This window comes from Hemibagrus wyckioides, linkage group LG13, assembly GCF_019097595.1.
Source record: "Hemibagrus wyckioides isolate EC202008001 linkage group LG13, SWU_Hwy_1.0, whole genome shotgun sequence".
Classification (NCBI taxonomy): domain Eukaryota; kingdom Metazoa; phylum Chordata; class Actinopteri; order Siluriformes; family Bagridae; genus Hemibagrus; species Hemibagrus wyckioides.
This window is the reverse complement of record NC_080722.1, coordinates 5,312,178-5,327,381: the sequence shown is the minus strand read 5'-3', so window position 1 is coordinate 5,327,381 and position 15,204 is coordinate 5,312,178. Positions and strand designations below refer to the sequence as shown.

At 41.5% G+C, this 15,204-nt stretch overlaps 2 protein-coding genes across 2 annotated transcripts in view; both read right to left on the bottom strand.

Moving 5' to 3' along the window:
• Positions 1-3,816, bottom strand: part of map2k6 (mitogen-activated protein kinase kinase 6) — a 34,022-nt gene extending 30,206 nt beyond the window's left edge. The window contains exon 1 of the mRNA XM_058406535.1: positions 3,284-3,816. Coding sequence (XP_058262518.1) covers positions 3,284-3,377 — 94 coding nt within the window. The 5' untranslated portion in view covers positions 3,378-3,816. The remainder of the gene's footprint in view (positions 1-3,283) is intronic.
• Positions 3,817-6,887: 3,071 nt separating this feature from the next.
• On the bottom strand, positions 6,888-14,073 carry btbd17a (BTB (POZ) domain containing 17a). The gene is made up of 3 exons (XM_058406953.1): positions 13,727-14,073; positions 9,223-9,508; positions 6,888-8,282 (listed from the first exon to the last, which is right to left on the bottom strand). The coding sequence occupies exons 1-3, from the start codon at positions 13,833-13,835 to the stop codon at positions 7,262-7,264; spliced, it is 1,416 nt and encodes a 471-aa protein (XP_058262936.1). The 5' UTR covers positions 13,836-14,073; the 3' UTR covers positions 6,888-7,261.
• Between the last annotated feature and the right edge of the window lie 1,131 nt (positions 14,074-15,204).

Below are 15,204 nucleotides of genomic sequence, written 5' to 3'. Positions count from 1 at the left end.
TAGAGTGTATGCTTTGCCCCCTCTAGGCAGGGCCTCTCAGTCGGAGAGCCTGCATACCGAACAGGCTGACTACTCCCAAGAGATTCAACACCAGGGAGACACTATTTATGCTTGTCTTATTTTCAGCGAGCCACCTCTTTGCATGCGTGTGTACTGCGTGATCTGTGACGTCCGTCAGGCCTGAAATCCGGGATTGGTGATTGATTTCCCCGGAAGAAAAAAAAAGTGCATATTCCTGAGCGTTGTCCCCCCTCGATCGAGGCTGCAGTCAAAAAGGCATAGTGCTTAATGTCATTGCTGCACAATGCAGGAAAACAATACAATTGTTCCTGTTGCATAAAACACAGCATGGCCACACAGCCTTCCGACAATCAGCCTGTCCAAAAAAAATGGCAGATTTAGTAGCTCAGCAGCTTAAACGCACAGGATCCATTTGCATGACAAATGCAACAATTGTGCGGCGTAACTTTAGGGCCGGCTGTAGGGGCGAGACACGGCGGGGACGCTGGGGCCACGGGACGGCACACCATTGTGGACAGAGAGGCGCGTGCAGTGTTGCAACTGCATGTAAAAGCAGTAGCCAAGGAGAAAGAGACACAAAAAAAAAAAAAATGTCAACACGAAGTCTTGCACAAATAAGTCTCTTCAAATAAATCAGTGCTTGTTGCAAAGACAAGCTAATCAAAATAAACTAATCAAAGTATTCAGAAAGGTATTTTGCGCTGTACAAGTCGTCCCTACAACCCGGCGGTGTTCTTGTGTAGAACCGGTTTCAGCACGTCAGCAGTATCATACACACGAGGTCACTGATCACCTTGCATTAAATCCTGTCTCAAATCTGAATCATGCAAATCAGCTCATTTCTTTCAAGCTATGTGCGTGTTCAAAACGCCTTTTTAGCTTCTCTCTGCAATTTTCCTTTATTCCGCTATTTGTTTAGCGGAATAAAAGAAAATGGCAAAATGCATCAATTTTCAATAACACATCATCCTTTTCTCTGCAAATGACAATCCACCTTGGAAGAGAGTTTTGTCTGGTTTGCGTAACTTCCTGCCGCTCGAAACAAAACATGTCCGAACATCACACGCCATACGCATGAACAAAAACGTCACCAGGCGCCTCATGGAGTGGAAAACTGAAACTGGAGAAAACTTTGTGTTCAATGTTCAGGAAATATTTTCAACAACACTCCAAATGTGACTGAAACATCCATCGAGTACGAGGTTAAATCTAAAAATAGGAAAAAAAATAAATAAATAGACGTTAACCAATTAAGCTGAAATGCACCATATGCTCGAGGTTGAACATTGCATCAGCTGGATATTTTTGTTTCTGACGAAAATAAAATCCACTGCTTTATGAGTTACACCTATATTTTTTTTTTTTCAAGCTGGTTCCAGATTCTGAATAAAAATCCTACATTTCCAGGTAACCGGCCGTTCCTCGCATGCTGTCTGCTCTGACTGATAACAAATGGGATTTTCCAAACAGGAAATTTTACTCAATTTACAAACATTAGTAATTCTATGTAAATGCAGGTTTCTCAGAAATGCTTGCAGCATGTAGTAACACTTAAGATTAATAACAAACTTGGCTTAAACCTGGGGAAAAAAAAAATACTTTGCATTGCTTACAAATGCATATAAATAAATAAATAAATAAATAAATAAATAAATAAATAAGTCACGCAAACCCCTCAGGTGTGCAGAGGAGCAGTATAAGAATGGTAAACATGCAAGCATTGAAAAACATTTTGCAAAAAATGTTTCCACAGATTATATATATATTCTTCTCACAAATCACATACACAGGACCTGCCGATTAACAAGCGCAAGTGCTTCTACAGTGACGATGACACAGCAACTGGAAAACAGAAGCTTCGAAGGAACACTTGAACGAAGCATTTTACAGCCCTGCCTTCCCACAATCTATTTCCTGGACACTCCCAAACTGTCCCTACGCAGGTAGAGAGGAGTGCATGTTTGCGTGCAGGTTGCTGAGGCCACGGACTCAAAACCAAATCTTAAGAGCCAGGTGTGTCCCAGTTACGCATTAACACAACCACTCCTCTTCCGACATGGAAAACATCATGGCAGGGCCCCACATTCTTGCACAACGCCTTCTACTATGTTGAACACCGACTACTGGTCTAAAAGGCCTGCAATCTTTTAAGCTCTGCTGCTGCAGGATCAGACATCTGACGTATGTCAGAGGCCATGTTTAAGATCTGTACGATCTGGAAAACCCAAGGTTTTTTTGTTTTTTAAGATTAGGCCTGGAATAGAGCATGCATTGAGGTGCAAGAGCAAGGCTTCAGGTCACAATCAAGTTGTAGGATCTTGCAACAGCGATTCATAGATTGTTCCTTGGAAAAAAAAAGAAGCAAAGGCACTTTTGTTTGCATTTCTTCTTTAATATGTTCTCAGTAGCAACACTATATTTAGAATTTTTTGTGTGTGTGTGTGTGTGTGCAAGGTCTGCCTATGCAACAGCCTGCTACTGGGCCAAAGCTCAGGGCGTCCCAATCATTTTCCATTACGCACAGTCACAACAAAACTGGCAACTCATAAAATCGTCTAAACTCCAGCGTCATTTCTTTTCTCTTCCACCTCTGCTTGTTTTTTACCTTCCATGCAACTATTTTACACAGATATTACACAGTCTGTGTCGACCCCCCCCCCAACACACACACTCCTTCACCACCATCTCCCTGCGCGTGTTTTGCAGGAAGAAATATAAGTTTATACACGTATTATTTCATGCACTTTGCATGCAATGGTTCAAATCGCGTGCACGCTCTCCTGCAGAACATGCAGCCATTGCATATTAAGCGAAAAAAAAAACGTCTCGTGCAAATTTATATACAGATATATCTAGGTGCATTACACAGAAGGGTTATGTCTCGTTAAGTAGCTCGCGCCGTCGATGCACGATTCATTGCGCTGCAAATGCAAAGCAAAAAAAAAGGATAAAATTGATATTTGAAAATGATAAATAATTGCTGCTCGAAGAAGAATGCACGCGCGCTTCGCTAAGGTTACTTAACACGAGCAAGCCCGAAGGAGAGCGTTTTTTTTTTTTTTTGTCTTACCAGGAAACTCTGCAGACAAAAAAGGCAGATCTTAAAACAGGAAACGCAACTGACCCTTTTTAAAACACTTACAACTTTAAAATGCATTGGTAACAAAAAGCGTGCACGGCGCAAAACATGCAAAAGTGTGTGCAATTGCGAGTTTTGGTTTTCTTTTCTTTTTTTGCACGGTTCGCTTTTAAAGGCACTCACCTCCTCCTTTGGACACGGACATTTCCCCTTTGCTCCGGTGGGGGGGAGGGGAAGCACAAAAGACTTTGCGTTCGTTCTCGCTCCCTCCCTCCATCTCTCTCTCTCTCTCTCTCTCTCCCTCTCTCGCGCGCTCTCTCTCTCCCCCCCTCTCTCGTGCTTCTTCTTCTTCGGCGGTCTGGAGGACTCTCTCTCTCTCTCACTCTCGCTTGCTCACTCGCTCCCCTTTTTTTCTCTTTGCAATAAAAGGTGCAGTAATATAAGCCGTGATCCTCATGCACTCGTGCGCTTTCGGCCTGAAGTCGGCTCGCGTCAATCCCGCGAGCGCGAGACTCAATGCACGAGCTGCAGTTCTCTACGGCAACGGGGAATTTCTGTAAACCGTTTTGCAAAAAAAAAAAAAAAAAAAAACAGTGGGGGTTAATGGGCTCGGCGGCGCTGAGCTACATGATGGGCCTGAGGCTAGCTAAGCAGCAGCTGAGCTCACAGCTCCTAACTTGGATCAAGTATGAGCCCCCACTTCTGTCAACGCGTTCTTCCGGTTTGAGAGAGAGAGAGAGGAAAAAACCCCGCAAAGCTTCATGGGAATCGTAGTTTGCTCTTTCGCTCCGTTCGTCACATAGGCGCGATTTTCCGAGGAAATCGGCGCAAAGGCTTCACGGGAAATGTAGTTTATGTTTTATGTCACGCCGAACGTGGCGGACTCGTTATTTTACTGTAAAAAAATAAAAAATCGCGCAAGGTGTCATGGGAGTTGTAGTCAAAACCGAATGACCGTTGAAAAGAAATGGCCACGCCCTCAATGGCTGAGCTCCAAATGGCTGAGTACACTCCTCATATAGAGCGCTTATATAAGAGCTAGCGTGCTCACTGTGACAGTCTGGTGGTGTTTATCACAAATTTAACCATAGCCATACGATATCCATGCTCATTCTTTCTTTCTGGAGCACATCACATTCACTCTACGCCCAAAAGTATGTGGACACCTGACCGTCACACCCATAGGTGCTTCTTCCACCAAGCACACAACAGAAAGTCTTTTACTGCTGTAGCGTCACAATTTCTCTTCACCGGGGCCCAAAGCCTGTTACAGTGATGCCCCAAGCTCTGTAAATAAAAAATCCCCCACAGCCACACTCCAATATCTATTCTCAGAAGTGAAGAAAGGAGAAGAGCGGAGTTTATTATAACAGCAAAGTGAGAGGACTAGATCTGAAATGGTTTGTTCAGCAAGCACATCCGGGTGTGATGCTCAGGTGTCCATATACTTTTGGCCATATAGTGTATCAATGGACACATACTCTGCAGTGAACTATTAAAGGAAATTCTGCACATGTTCATGCACCAGTTCTTTACACACTATATTGCCAAATGTTTTGGGACACCCCTCCAAATCATTGGATTCAGGTGTTGTTTTAGTTCCAGTGAAAGGAACTCTTAATGCTTCAGCTTCGTACCAAGATGTTTTGGACAATTTTATGCTCCAAACTTTGTGGGAACAGTTTGGGGATGACTCCTTCCTGTTCCAACATGACTGCGCACCAGTGCACAAAGCAAGGTCCATAAAGACATGGATGAGTGAGTTTGGTGTGGAGAAATTTGACTGGCCTGCACAGAGTCCTGACCTCTACCTGATAGAATACCTTTGTGATGAATTAGAGCAGAGACTGCGAGCCAGGCCTTCTCATCCATCATCAGTGACTGATCTCACAAATGCACTTCTAGAGGAATGGTCAGAAATTCCCATAAACACACTCCTAAACCTTGTGGAAAGCCTTCCCAGAAGAGTTGAAGCTGTTATAGCTGCAAAGGGAGGGACAACTCCATATTACATTCATGTGCATGTGAAGGCAGACGTCCCAGTTTTGGTGTTCTATCGGGTTCAGGTCAGAACTCTGTGCAGGCCAGTCAAATTTCTCCACACCAAACTCACTCATCTATGTCTTTATGGACCTTGTTCATAATCCCTTGGTATGCTGATGCATTGCGAGTTCCTTTAACTGGAACTAAGCGGCAGAGCCCGACCCTTGAAAAACAACACCTGAATTAAGTGATTTGGATGGGTGTCCCAAAGCTTTTGGCAATATAGTGTATTTGCTAAATAAAAGTTTGGTCAGGACTTAGTGACACCCTCTTTGGTAGATATCACAGCTTGCAAATGCTTTTTGTATCCAACTCGGAGTCTGTCTACACAACATATTCAAGATCAAGAAAGCTCAATACAGGGGACTGTGAATGCCGTTTAAAAGCTTCAGCTTACATTCCTTGATGTAGTACATTGTGGATTTTCAGGTTTGTTTTGGATCACTGTTCTGTTATATAAGCCAGTCTCTTTTTTTAGCTTGTCACATTTTCTTTCAGAATGTGAAGATTTATACTGAAAGTTTCCCGTGGCTACTGGCTGTCACATAACCCCAAAGCATAACAGACCCACTCCCATGCTTAACACTTGGCACAGCGTTCTTTAAATCAAATGCGCCTCCTTTTTTCCCTTCAAACATGCAGTAACATTAGTGATTTTAGCCAAAGAAGCCCATTGTTACTCCATCAGTCTACAAAACTCGTTTCCAAATTGCTGCTAAAAGCCGAACTAAATGCAGACGTTGAAATTAAGTCAGGCGAAAAGCTCCGCAATTCCACAAACCCTGGCAATTTCCTAATGCTTAATGTGATTGAGTAAAACAGTTCAATAGAGGACACGCAGAGGAAATGGCAATAATTCTGTAAGTAATTGATTTCGATCAGCCAACATACCAACATATTTGCTTGTTAAATCTATACCACTGACTAAACTGATTGATGTTTTACAACAAGTATGGATATTTGTCCATGTTTTTTTTCTCCACTTCATATGTCAAAGATGTACACAGGTTGAGAATGACGTCATTCTGGCCTGCAAAGTTAAAGCAGGAAAAACTGATTGTCATGTGAAATGTCCTTATAAATAGTTTCCAGTGCTTGCAGAAACTTAGATGGGGCTGAGAAGCCTATAACAGAAGCTGACACCTAAGCCCATCTTATTCAATGCACCTAAATAGAATGGACAGACGGATGGATGGATTCATCTAATTCATTATATTATAATATTAATATAATTCAGTAGATGTGTTTTCATCAATCAGTATTTTCTGATGTTTATTCCAGTAAATTTATCATGAGCTTACAGTGTTTTCTAGTTTCTGTCAATTCCATTAGAGCACTCTTACAAGGGTTTTCAGCAGACAACCTGACACCTGCTGGCACCTTTCACATCACTTACTCCAGCCATAAAATGGCACCATGTTTGTCAGTCCTTTAACAGAGTAAAGCGAAAGTCTCCAGTAGGTGGCGCTGTTTTACATTTACCATATACGCAAGGATGTCCAGTTTCCTCCTCAAAGGGTCAGTAGTTTCATACCAGCCACACCTGATTCCACCTGTTTAATCAGTTGATCTTGGCTTTCGGTAGACTCAGGTGTGGCTCATGCTTGGTTGAAATAAAAACCTGCACCCACACTGGTCCTTTCCAGATAAGACTGGACAGCCCTGCCTTAACCTATATACCTATATTACATATGGCACCTACACATGGTGCGAAGTAAATTATGAAGCAGATATAGCGATTAAGTACATCAATGGCTTAATTTATTTATTCGGAAGAAAACCAAAAAGCAGCAGATTAGTCAAGTTACAGAACACCTTGAACGCCTTCAGGAGTGTTGAACCTGTACATTGTCCAAATGAAATATCACCATATCACCATAGTTGTTTCCAAAGTTGATGCTCAGAATAATATAATGTTTGACTCTCCTAAAACCTCCCAAAACAAATTTGCTCAAGAGGGGAAAAAACATTTCTTATTTGTTGATTATAATATAAATAACATGGGATCGTGAGATGAATTAAAAATTAAAAATGAATTAATTACGACGGGAAAACACAGGAGATAAGACATGCAAACTACTCTGTCACCTGTATTGTTTGTATTTATTGGAAATGTTTTTATTTTATTTTTGAGGAGATAAGTGTCTGATAAACAGGTTTGATGATAACGTGCAGGTGCAGCCATCCATCCACCAAATACTCAGAGGTGCTCTCATGTAGGTCGCTGTCAGTCAGGAAGTCGCCGTTCTCTTCTGTGCTCTGGTGGAAGTTGTACACACGGCGGACCACCAGCAGGCCCTGCTGCCTCGCACACACAATCACTGTCTTCTGGAAGACGACACCCGCGAAGTCGGGGCTGGAGGAAGCTGGTGTGATTACAATACGTGGGTTACCGTCAGAACGTGAGCGTGGTGAGAACAGTGCATTCCAAATCACACGTTTGCTGGAGTCATGGGCACTCGGACCCAGCTGTGTGTGGAAGGTAGCCGTGCGGTCGTCACGTGCTGGGCTGTTAATGAGCCATGCGCTGCCCCACGCTGGTGCTAGGTAATTGCGTGGGATGAACAGGCTGCAGTTCACATCGAAAAATTTGGCAAGCAGTGGTGGAGGTGCTGCGTGGAACTGGTAGGCCATGTACAGGAGATCACGCACTGACTCGTAGTAGCGTAACAGCACCTGTGACTCACGCTGCAAGCGGAACAGCTCACGTGGTGGGATCATCGGGTAACGCACGGCACGCAACACGTTCTCTGCTGTCAGGTTGTCTGGCTCGTTGTGCATCAGCCAGGTCTCGAGGGCCTTAAACAGCTCGAGCTCACTGTACAGCACCAGATCGGAGCGCTGCAGCAGCGCCATCAGCAGCTGGGAGCTGATCGACGGCCATTGCGAGCTCCGCAACACAGACGTCGTGTTCTGTAACAGGAACTGCAGGCAGTTGACACGAAGGTTGGCGTCACCCACGGCAGCCGCGTACTCGTACCAGTGCACCACGTGACCACTCAGAGACGCGCTAGCCAGATTCTGGATCATGTATTCAGTCAGGCCATGCTGGAGAACTGAGACACCGTATTTGGAGGCCAGCTCATGAAGAGCGGTGGTTTCATCCAAACGTAAATGCAGTTCACCACAATACAAATACCTGCAGAGAGAAAAGACAGTGTTAAGACTGAAATTGGAACGCAGTAATCACACTTCTTCGGTTGTTGATACAACGCAATTCGAATGATAGAAATCGAATAAAGGTTACTCAGCCTGTTTGTTTTATCAAATACATTTTTAGATTGTGATAAAATGAATTTAAATGAATGAATTTGTTTCTATTAAAAGATCTGTCTACAGACCAGAATTAGGATACTTGGTTCAATCCTGGAGTTTCACATGTTCTCCCAGTGTCTGTGTGGGTTTTCCTAGACATTCTGCTAGGTAGACTGGCTATTATACATTACTCATATGTATTGGGATGTTGTAGTTTAGTGGTTAAGGTGTTAGATCAGAAGGTTATGAGTTCAAATCCCAAGTCCACCATGCTGCCACTGCTGAGCCCCTGAGCAAGGCCCTTAACTCTCAGGTGTATAAAAACCCTGGATATGGCCATCTGCTAAATGCCAGAAATGTATTAGTGTATGGTCCCCTGTGATGGACCAGCATCCTATCAAGGATGTAGCCTGGATAAAGCACTTACTGATTGAATGAATTGTCTCTTGCTGGAAAAGGAGCTGAATTTATGTGGCTGACCATTAGATGTTTGTTTTTGTGGAAGCTGATATATTATTTTCATCGTTACTGTCAGAAAATATATGCATCTAACAAATGAGTTAACACTCCAAACTTCTTATTTTATTTATTTTTTCACAAGAATCTACTGTTTGAGTAATTTAAAGACCTACATGTTTCTTCTGCTGTATTCAGAGACGCCAGAGTCCCACCTGAAATTTAGCTTCTTCCACAAGTGATTCAACCAAGAAAATAAATCTTTGTAATGCCTCCATGACCAAAGATAGCCACTCTTCATCTCTAAAACAGTAATCATGTTATCTATTCTCTCATCTCAATTAATATTAATATTAATTTCCCTTCACCTGATAAACTTCTCAAAAGCGTTGATGCACTCTGGACTCTCTCTCAGCACCAGCATGCTCTCGTTCCTCTTCTCCAGCATCTTCTGGAAGGTATGGCTCTGCAGAGACAGCATGAGCGTGTGGGCTTGGATCACCTTCACCTCATCCCCGTCGGTGGTCTCCACACGCAGAACCACGTCGCTGTTGTTCCCGTGCAGCAGTAGAGCCTCCAGCTGTGCCTTGAAATGCTCAGAGTGACCGATCACGGAGACGCTCTTGTCCACTTCTTCATCCAACCTCAACAGACCTGCAGCAGATAGAGAGAGAGAGATACAGTGTGTGTGTGTGTGTGTGTGTGTGTGTGTAAAACTCCTAGAGAAGGGTCTAAAATCTGACTCAAGCATTAATACCTGTTTTCCAACTGTTATGAAAAAGAACTAACTGGGTGATATAAATGAATATGTGCAACTTTCCCCATGTAAATATTTAAATAACGTTTAGACTTTATGAATACAGTTCATAGCTTCCAAAAAACAAACAAACAAACAAATAAAATCCTGTCCTTAATCTTTGTTCCTAGACACTAATTGATTGATTGATTGATGAAACAGCATCTATCTATCTATTCCTACAATGAAGCTTTTACTAAAGAGGAATTACCAAATGGTATGTAACATTAGAGACCACTAGTGGTTAGCTAGCTCTCTTTGTATGTAAAGTTAGAGACCACTAGTGGTTAGCTAGCTCTCTTTGTACGTAAAGTTAGAGACCACTAGTGGTTAGCTAGCTCTCTTTGTACGTAAAGTTAGAGACCACTAGTGGTTAGCTAGCTGGTAAGTTATGTAACATTAGAGACCACTAGTGGTTAGCTAGCTCTCTTTGTACATAAAGTTAGAGACCACTAGTGGTTAGCTAGCTCTCTTTGTGCATAAAGTTAGAGACCACTAGTGGTTAGCTAGCTCTCTTTGTACATAAAGTTAGAGACCACTAGTGGTTAGCTAGCTCTCTTTGTACATAAAGTTAGAGACCACTAGTGGTTAGCTAGCTCTCTTTGTACATAAAGTTAGAGACCACTAGTGGTTAGCTAGCTGGTAAGTTATGTAACATTAGAGACCACTAGTGGTTAGCTAGCTCTCTTTGTACATAAAGTTAGAGACCACTAGTGGTTAGCTAGCTGGTAAGTTATGTAACATTAGAGACCACTAGTGGTTAGCTAGCTCTCTTTGTACGTAAAGTTAGAGACCACTAGTGGTTAGCTAGCTGGCTAGTTATGTAACGTTAGAGACCACTAGCGGTTAGCTAGCTGGCTAGGTACGTAATGTTAGCGACCACTAGCGGTTAGCTAGATGGCTAGTCATGTAACATTAGAGACCACTAGCAGTTAGCTAGATGGCTAGGTATGTAACGTTAGAGACCACTAGCGGTTAGCTAGCTGGCTAGGTACGTAACGTTAGAGACCACTAGCGGTTAGCTAGTTGGCTTTGTACATAACATTAGAGACCACTAGCGTTTCGCTAGCTGGCTAGGTACGTAACGTTAGAGACCACTAGCGGTTAGCTAGCTGGCTTTGTACGTAACGTTAGAGACCATTAGCGGTTCACTAGCTGGCTAGGTACGTAATGTTAGCGACCACTAGCAGTTAGCTAGCTGGCTCGGTATGTAATGTTAGAGACCACTAGCGGTTAACTAGCTGGCTAGTTATGTGACATTAGAGACCACTAGTAGTTAGCTAACTGGCTATGTATGTAACATTAGAGACCACTAGCTGTTAGCTAGCTGGCTAGTTACGTAACATTAGAGACCACTAGCGGTTAGCTAGCTGGTTTTGTACGTAACGTTAGAGACCATTAGCTAGCTGGCTAGTTATGTAACGTTAAAGACCACTAGCAGTTCACTAGCTGGCTAGGTACGTAATGTTAGAGACCACTAGCGGTTAACTAGCTGGCTAGTTATGTGACATTAGAGACCACTAGTAGTTAGCTAACTGGCTAGTTATGTAACGTTAGAGACAACTAGCGGTTAGCTAGCTGACTTTGTACGTAACATTAGAGACCACTAGCAGTTAGCTAACTGGCTAGTTATGTAACGTTAGAGACCACTAGCGGTTAGCTAGCTGGCTTTGTATGTAACATTAGAGACCACTAGCGGTCAGCTAACTGGCTAGTTATGTAACGTTAGGTCTAATATTGCCAGGGAGACCACTACATCCTTTAGTACAGTATATATATTATATGATATACACTGTGTACAGAGATTATATTACAGAAGTTGCACAAAATGTTATTTATCCTTTTTCCTTTAATCACATATTTATATTGAGTTGTATACAGTATCTACAGTATCTTTGCATTATTTGATTGATAATAAGCCTTTACCTAAAGCTAAAGAGTCTATGAAGCTAGCATCATAATTATGACGCGCACAACAATATTATTTAGTTGTTTAAGACATGATGAACGGTCAGTAAATTACATTCACAAGTTTTTTATGGTTTATTGTGTGAATACTCCTGAATATCATTGTTAAATTACACACTCAATAACAGCGAGCACGCTTCGGGCGGACTTCATCGACTTCTCTGTGCTGAATATGAAGGTTTGAAGTGCACTGAGGTGTGTTAATAGGAATTGGCTGTGTCCATGGTGCAATAGTGTGTGTGTGTGTGTGTGAACAAACCTATTCGTGTCCTAGTTACCATTCGCCTGTTATAAATAATCACATGATCATGAACTAACCACATGATAGTGAACTGACCACATGATCATGGCCTATAAAGTGAACTATAAACTAATCATCAACAGACGACAGACAGAATTAACTAAATGTCCATTTCACTCTTCAATAAAAGTGTATTCAAAAAAAGTAAAACACATTTCTGTTTATATAAAAATGTCAAGTAATATATTCTGCTTCAGTAGCTTCACACACATACACATTACATATGGTAGTAAGAGTTGGAGTGGTCACTCCACACATTTACTGCACAGTAACTTGAAGTGTAATGTGGCTAGCAAGTAATGTACACTATATTGCCAAAAGTTTTGGGACACCCCTCGAAATCATTGAACTCAGGTGTTGTTTTTCCGGGGTTGGGCTCGGCCTCTTAGATCCAGTGAAAGGAACTCTTAATGCTTCAGCTTCATACCAAGACATTTTGGACAATTTCATGCTTCCAATTTGTGGGAACAGTTTGGGGATGACCCCTTCCTGTTCCAACATGACTGTACACCAGTGTACAAAGCAAGGTCCATAAAGACATGGATAAGTGAGTTTGGTGTGGAGTCCTGACCTCAACCTGATGGAACACCTTTGTGATGAATTAGACCGGAGACTGCGAGCCAGGCCTTCTCATCCATCAGTGCCTGATCTCACAAATGCGCTTTTAGAGGAATGGTCAAAAATTCCCATAAACACACTCCTAAACCTTGTGGAAAGCCTTCCCAGAAGAGTTGAAGCTGTTATAGTTGCAAAGGGCAGGACAACTCCATATTACATTCATGTGCATGTAAAGGCAGATGTCCCAAAACTTTTGGCAATATAGTGTATTTATATATACCAGTTTACCGTTGTGCTTAAAGAAAGAGTTCAACTGAATGTTCATTTTTATAATTTTACATGAGGTCAGTGTTTTCCAATATTTACTCTGTAATTAAATCCTGAGGTGACTTTTATATTATATTGTTTTTTTAAACTTCTCCCACTGACTATTGTCATTTTAAACGTCATTTTAATCAGCAATGCGGCAGCACTTTAGACTTTGTACTCTGTACAGCTCTCTCACCTCCTCATTTGTGCCCTTTTCTCCAAAGCTTCAAGGCTTCTCTGACTTAACTCAGCACAGTGGTGCCATAAATATATTTGCATGGCATTCTGGGATTTTTAGACCAGCATTTTCACCGACAGTGCCTGTCATCCAGATGGGAATGGGTTCTCTTTTGAGTCTGGTTCATCTCACAGTCTCTTCCTCATATCATCTCATCTCCATCAATCTCACAGTCTCCATCACCTCTGGCTTGCTCATTAGGGATAAATTTAAATTAAAAAATTTATCCTGAATTTATACACTGAAATTCTATAAAGCTTCTTTGCGACAGTGCCTATTGTTATTGTTGTTTAAAAATAAAATTTAGCTCTATTTTATAACGATAATATTGAATGGAATAACAATTTTAATTAAAAAAAGTGTATTCTGCTGGTGGAAGATTTAGAAATATTTAGAAAACAGAGCTTTAAGAAAAAGCCAAAACATTTTTATACACATTCACTGTATAAAAATGTAGAAAAACATTTAAAAGCCCAAGCTTTAATAAAGTAATATTGTGAGTAAGAAAGAAAAAAAGGGTAGAACTGTTAGAAGGACTGAAAAAAGCTATTCAAATCCCTGTAGTGCTCTGACTTCTGCATGCTTCGTTTTAGAGCTCCTTTCTGAAGACAGCCGCCTCATCTGACTCTTTCTGCATCTCTGCCAAGTCTGCTATCTCCTTTCATTTGAAATGCAGCACAGGAACTGGTCCAACCCTCTTACCTCCACACAGCGACCTGATGTAGTGCGACATTGCCAGCAGCAGGAACAACACGTCGACGTGTGAACTTCTTCCAGGTCCAAAAACACGCATTATTCCTGTGTCTTTCATGCACTCTCTCACTTCTTTCACATAAACTCGTGTTGTTGTTGCCCAGGCTGGAGGTGTGATGGTCAGTAAACAGCACCCTCACTATCGGATGCTCTGGATTAAGAGGGTCGGTCAGTTGTTCCCCTGCACCAGTCCAGAGTTTGAACCTCCACTGACAAGCAGATCTGAAATAGGACGACAGTTACCATAGTGACAGCTCCGATTTGGACTTTTCTTCCTGTCGGCATTGTACATTATCGATCAGTAGAGGCAGCAGCTGTGGAGAGGAAGTAGCATCAGAGGTCACTGTATGTGTGTGTGTGTGTGTGTAGTATGTGTGCAAACACTAGAGAACATTAAATCGGCATCAACAGTCAAATGATCATCCCTTATCTAGAAATTATCTCAAGAACACCACATAAAATGTGGTCTCTGCTCGTGTTAGCATTTACACCACTGGTGTAGTTTCATCTACAAACACAATACACAAAACAAGAGATTTTTTACAATACTGTGGTGTAATAAAAGTTGCTTCTCTTTCTTATAAAACATCGTTACCTTTTGCCAAAGACAAATTTCCCATTTCAAGTCTGGGTATGTTTTACAATCTTCTCAGAAAGTCATTTTTCTGTGTATTTTTGTGATACACTGGAAGACATTTGGGTTTGGGAGCAAAAGATGAATAAGAGATTATAGATCAGAATTTCAGCTTTTGTCTCCTGATGTTTACATCTAGGGTGTAGTAGCAAACAACTTAGAACATTCAAAGAGTCAAATATCAAATAAAAGGCACTCAATAATTTAGGTGATGAGTTCCAAAAGTATTGGAACGTAATATTTACTGCTATATGCCTTGCTTGCAATAACTGCAACAAAGCCAGTGATCCACAGACATCACTAAAATGTTGCATTCTTCTTTTGTGATGCTTTTCCTCCTTCAGTCTCTTGGCAAGTCTAAAACCTTCCACTTTTTGTCTGACAACGTCCTTGGTTGTGTTCTCTTAGGTCATTGTCTTTACTGCCTGATGAAGTTTCTCCTGATTATTTTGGCTGCATTTCTGTGTAAACTGGCAGGAAAAAGGTTTTCGTAGACTTTTTTCCATAGAATTTTTTCTGCTGCTATCATCAAGACCCTTCATGTTATATGGATAAGCGTGAATGTTTTGGATCATGTGCAGATTCTTTCTTTCTCAATTACCTTTCCAAAACAGCAATTTTTATTCATTCAAAAACCCACAAATGGCAGAGAATATACGACAAAAATGCAAGTTTGACAACCAAAACAAACAAAAACAACATTTTTTAGATTTGTTTAAAATTCATGTATTGATGATAAATATTCTTCCTTTAAGTATTTTATTTTAAGAGTGATCAACATTCTTTAATACAT

Bases quoted from the DNA above. Each gene is read 5' to 3' on its own strand.
- btbd17a (XM_058406953.1), bottom strand. From the start codon at position 13,835: ATGAAAGACACAGGAATAATGCGTGTTTTTGGACCTGGAAGAAGTTCA. The intron at 9,509-13,726 runs GTAAGAGGGTTG...TATCTGCTGCAG, and splicing joins CATCAGGTCGCTGTGTGGAG to GTCTGTTGAGGTTGGATGAA. The intron at 8,283-9,222 runs GTGAAGGGAAAT...TTCTCTCTGCAG, and splicing joins GCTTTTGAGAAGTTTATCAG to GTATTTGTATTGTGGTGAAC.